The sequence below is a fragment of the Rhinopithecus bieti genome, unplaced genomic scaffold (assembly GCF_001698545.2).
Source record: "Rhinopithecus bieti isolate Rb0 unplaced genomic scaffold, ASM169854v2 scaffold_42429, whole genome shotgun sequence".
NCBI lineage: Eukaryota > Metazoa > Chordata > Mammalia > Primates > Cercopithecidae > Rhinopithecus > Rhinopithecus bieti.
Genome location: NW_016817081.1, coordinates 38,083 through 43,319, shown reverse-complemented (window position 1 = coordinate 43,319; position 5,237 = coordinate 38,083). Strand labels below are relative to the sequence as shown.

At 36.7% G+C, this 5,237-nt stretch overlaps 1 protein-coding gene across 1 annotated transcript in view; it reads right to left on the bottom strand.

Moving 5' to 3' along the window:
- Positions 1 to 3,324: 3,324 nt before the first annotated feature.
- The window catches only part of LOC108517719 (putative bifunctional UDP-N-acetylglucosamine transferase and deubiquitinase ALG13), a gene marked incomplete at its 3' end in the record, with an annotated part of 23,421 nt that continues 21,508 nt past the window's right edge, over positions 3,325 to 5,237 (bottom strand). The window contains 3 exon segments of the mRNA XM_017855808.1: positions 3,325 to 3,380; positions 3,478 to 3,510; positions 3,587 to 3,624. Of these exon segments, the coding sequence (XP_017711297.1) occupies positions 3,325 to 3,380; positions 3,478 to 3,510; positions 3,587 to 3,624 (127 nt within the window).

Here is a 5,237-nt window from a genome sequence, read left to right as displayed (position 1 = left end):
TGCACGTTATGCACATGTACCCTAGAACTTAAAGTATAATAAAAAATATATATATATACCAAAAAATAGATGTTGGCATGGATGTGGTGAAAAGGGAACCTTTTTATACTGTTGGTGGGAATGTAAACTAGCACAACTGTGTACACTATTTTCCACTATGGAAAACAGTGTGGAGATTCCTTAAAGAACTAAAAGCAGAACTACCATTTGATCCAGCAATCCCACTCCTGGGTATGTGCCCAGAGGAAAAGAAGTCATTACACAAAAAAGATACTAGTACATATATGTTTATAGCAGCACAATTTGCAATTGCAAGAATATGGAACCAGCCCAAATGTCCATCAATCAACAAGTGAATAAAGAAAACGTGGTGTATATATACCACGGAATACTACTCAGCCATACAAAGAAACAAAATAATGGCATTTGAACCAACTGAATGGAATTAAAGACCATTATTCTAAGTGAAGTAACTCAGGAATGGAAAACCAAACACTCTATGTTCTCACTCATAAGTGGAAGGTAAGCTATGAGGACACAAAGGCATAAGAATGATACAATGGACTTTGGGGACTTGGGGGAAATGGTGGAAAGTGGATGAGGGATGAAAGACTATACACTGGGTACAGTGGTACACTCCTCAAGTGATGGGTGCACTGAAATCTCAGAATTCACCACTAAAGAATTTATTCATTGTAACCAACCACCACCTGTTCTCCAAAAAACCTACTGAAATTAAAATTAAAATGAGTTTTTTTTAAATGTATGCTGATAATTCTGAAGACATTTATCCTTTATTTTAGCAACAACAGAAATTTGCTATGGATTTCGTGATGGGGCGGGGCCTTGGAACATATGAAGAGATTGAAAGCCACTGGAGTTGTTTAAATTCAGAACAAAAAGGAACATGTGACAAGTGAAACTGAAGGAACAGAAAAAAAGTATTGTCATCCTCATGGTAAGATTCTTACTTGCCTTTTCACTTGGATGGCTACTTCAAAAGGTGATATCAAAAGCACATGATATGAGAATAGTAATGGTGGCAGGAAATGGGGGAAAAACTTTCTCTGGAAGGAGCAAAGTAAGGGAAGGAGAAAAAACAGAGAATTACGTATCAGAGTTTTCTTCTCCTTCCTAAGGTATACTGTCTAAACAGTAAAAACAAAAAATTAGTACACGAAGCTGCCACAGTTAAGATTAGTCATAATTAGAGAATTTAAGGTAGTTATTCAAGTTCTTCATAAATATTCCAGTTCTCCTGAATAGACGGTAGGATTGCCCTTCCCAGCTCCATCCAAAGTCAAGAATGACCATGTTACTTGTCAATAAAATATGAACAGAACCGTTATAAGTCAGTGTTCAATTTCTGTACCTTTTGCCCTGCTGCGATGCTCATGATGGCATGTACCCATCAGCCTGGGTTCCTGAGTGACTATGAAGAACAGTCACAGTCTGGCAGCCTGCTGCCAACTCGCATTGAACTATGTAACATTAGCATGAACAACTTTTCCTGAGTTAAGTCACTGAGACTTTGGGGGTTGTTACTGCAGCATAACCTAGCTTGACTAAAACAGAAATTGGTAACTAGAAGTAGGGTACAACAATAACAAAATCCTAATTAAGAAGGAGATTATGAACATGCAGCTCTCAGGGTAAGCAATTTAGAAGACTGGATGTTAGTATTGTGCTTTGATTACTGTTGGTATGTTTTAAAGCAAGTTATTTTAAGACAGGTGTGTGTAGGACAGAATTAGTAGTTTGCAGGCAGGAATGAAAGGGAATAGATTCCTTGAATACAGGGACTCACAGGGTTGAAGGAATAACTGTTTCAACCGTAAACTATAAAACATAGTATTGATGAATGGTTTCAATGACGACAAACAATGAAAACTTAACCTCGCAGCAAGAATCAACTCTTTGGTTAAAACCCGAGTGCATTAAGATGTCTCAAAGTTAGAGTTCAACTAAGGATGTAACACCTAGTAAATCCTTGCACTTCAACAAAATGGCTTGTAGAAAAATGTCCAAAAGGCATGGCTCTTCCATCAATGCCTGATGAACTCAAGCCACTTGCAATCAAACAGACAGAAATAAGGATAAAACCACAAAGAATTATAGCAAATCTTAGTAGTATATATATAGAAAAGAATTGTAGTTTGGCTATTGGTACATGAAACCAAAAGAAATCAAACAGAAGCAGAATAAATTAATCTTACAGCCAAAGAAATCACAAGTCAGAACTAAAACCATTCAACTGAGATAAAACCACCCTTGCGCCTCCAATCTTCTATAAGTAGCAAGCTTAGAAAGCTGCTCTGTTGCCAAGGAAGGATTATTCTCCAATGCCTACTCCAAATATTGCCAGGAAGGATGGGCCTTGGGAGTAACCAAGAGCCCCAGAAAATAAACAAACAAGAGTTCCTCCAGGGAAGAGTCCCATGAATACGTTGGGGGCCCTTACAACGTCTGCCCATGAAGGTCTCAGAATTGCTACAGGCCAGTAACTGTTTTTTTATTCCCCATTTTCTCCCTTTCTGAATAGAAATTTCAGTCCCTGCTTCAGCACTGTAAACTGGGGAGGGAGGGGGGAAAATAAAAAACCTCCATATTTTTGGTTTTAGGTCTCAAGATCACAAGAAGCTACATCTGGACCCAATATAACAAGTATACACATAGCTCAGAAATCCTAGGCTTTGAGTTTGATTACACTGAATGGGACCTTTTAGGATGCCTCCTTTGACGTAGAAACAAGTATTCTGCCTATGAGAGGGAAGGCAAGTTGAATGATACAGTTCTTAGTGCTGTTAAAATGTTTCTTTTTGCCTTCCAGGCACAAAGAAGTTAGACTCTTCAGTGGGACCTGCTCTGGTCAGTGAAATGGAAAAGAAAGTGACATGTATCACCTCTGGTGGAAGCTGTAAGAGCCAGTGCACCAGTTACCAAATTTTATTTCCTGCCTTGGCAATCGTGGATGAATTTCTATCAGCCTGAGTACTTGAGCAAGCCCTTCTATAGACCTCTACTAGACATGTAGCATAAAGGAGAAGCAAATTTTTGTTATATTGAGATGTATGATCCATTATAATAAAAAAAAAAACCTTCTAAAAGATCATTACTGCCTGTGTTAGAATATCTCTAGAATAACTCTAAATATATTAGTTCTAGAAAACGAGTTAATTTGTCTCAATTTCTTCATCTTCAAAATGAGAATGATACTAAGCCTCACAGGGTTGTTCTGACTTAAATACATTTATATGTATAGCTCTTAACAGTGCCCCAGTACATAGTAGGAGCTATAACTCTTTGCTATTATTAAATACCTACCAAGTTTGCTGTAGATGCAGTTGTGCTATAAACACCTGAAGTTTCATAGTCTGGCTCTAGAGAATATAGCCAAAGTAAAAAATGAGCATTATTTTATAGCTTGAGATTCTATAAACAATGATGAATGCCAGATCACTTCTAGATCTTACTGACCTGCACGATAAAGATATTCTTCATGATATCCCCCTGGGGAAAAAAGACAAGACAGAAGAAATGTGTTTATATAGGTCTTTTTAGCTCAGCAGAGCCAAATGGCCAGCACTTGCTTTTTCCACCAGTTTTATGGTTATATGTTCAAAACTAAAATGCATACATCCTGGAAAGTGATATGAGCTTTCACACTAGTCAACAGATATTGAAGCCAGAGATTAGCTGTACGCTGTACAAATTTCTCCTCCAAAAATCCACTTAGCTCTTAGAGGTCAGGCAGAGGTGAAAACTCAGTTGTGTCCAATTTTTCCAGTGAGGCTACAGTGTGGTGATTAAGCACATAGGCTCTGAAATGAGGACTGCCTAGATTTGAATTCTGATTAACTACACTACTTTAGGCAAGTTATTTAATCTCTGTGCCTCAATTCTTCACTGTAAAATGGAATAACAGTACCTAGCTCATAGGCCTTTTGAGGATGGTTAATGGAAGTAAAAGTAACTTAGCAGAGTGCTTTACATATACTAAATACTCAATGGTGACTATAAAGTATGAGTATAATCCACTGTTTCCTTAAGTGGACATTAAGGGAATATGTTATGCCTCATCTGTTTTTCAATCTGTTTCATGTAAGTAATACATGTAAAATCAGTGTGTCCTCAAAGGATGGCTCAGTAGACTGAACTACTTTTAAGATTTCTGTAGCATTGAAATTCAGAGAAAGTCAATATTCAATCAGATGGTTTTCCACCAAATATAACCCAGCAGTTCTAAACTAAATTTGATTATTAAACACACCATTTATCAAACACACATGCATGAAACTCCTCCAGATTTAAGGTGGGAGCAAAGATTTGGTTATTTCAAATATGCCACATCACCCATAGAGCTAAAAGACAAAAGGGTCATCTAAATAAGACAGCAGACAGTAAATGTCCTTAAGCGCATGCATGCACACATGTACAAAGTTTTCACGGATCATTCTTGTACTAGATTTTTTCACTCATTAAATTCCTAAAAATATCTATTTTTTTCTATACTAGCAGAAAAAAAAAGAGTACCACAAGAAAATAAGAAACTTATTCATAAGTCAAGTCATTGGGAATGCCTGACACCTCCTTAAGCCATTCAATGCTCCACAATTGTTTCAATAGGCATTTACAGTATCTTTGAAAAGGAACAAGGTAAAAATAAACACATTCCATGGTAGGAGTCAATATAAAAAATATTAAGGGTATGTGTGTGTATATGATTCCAATTATATAAAATGTCCAGCAGAGGCAAATCCATAGAGACAGAAAACAGACTGATGGCTGCCAAGAGCTGGGGGTTGGGGCAAATGGGGAATGGCTCCTAATGGGCACAGGATTTCACTACTGTGGTGATAAAAAATGTCCTAATATTAATTGTGCTGATGGTATGCAACTCTAAATAAAAAACCCACTGAATTGTATTCTTTAAATAGTTTAATTGTATGATATGTAAATTATATCTCAATAAAACAGTTATAAAAAATTATATCTCTGCCATTTACCAAGGATATGACCGTGGCCATGTCATTTACCCTCTGAATCTCAATTTCCTCATATGTAAAATAGGGACAGCACATTCCTCAGAAGAACACATGAAGGACTATATTATGAATATAATGACTTAGTAGAGTGGATATCACACAGGGTTCAATAAAGAGTAATGTTTATAGATCAAATAGACTTATTTGGTCAAAGAAGTTACTTCATAGCAGTCTTAAAAAATAATAGCCAGT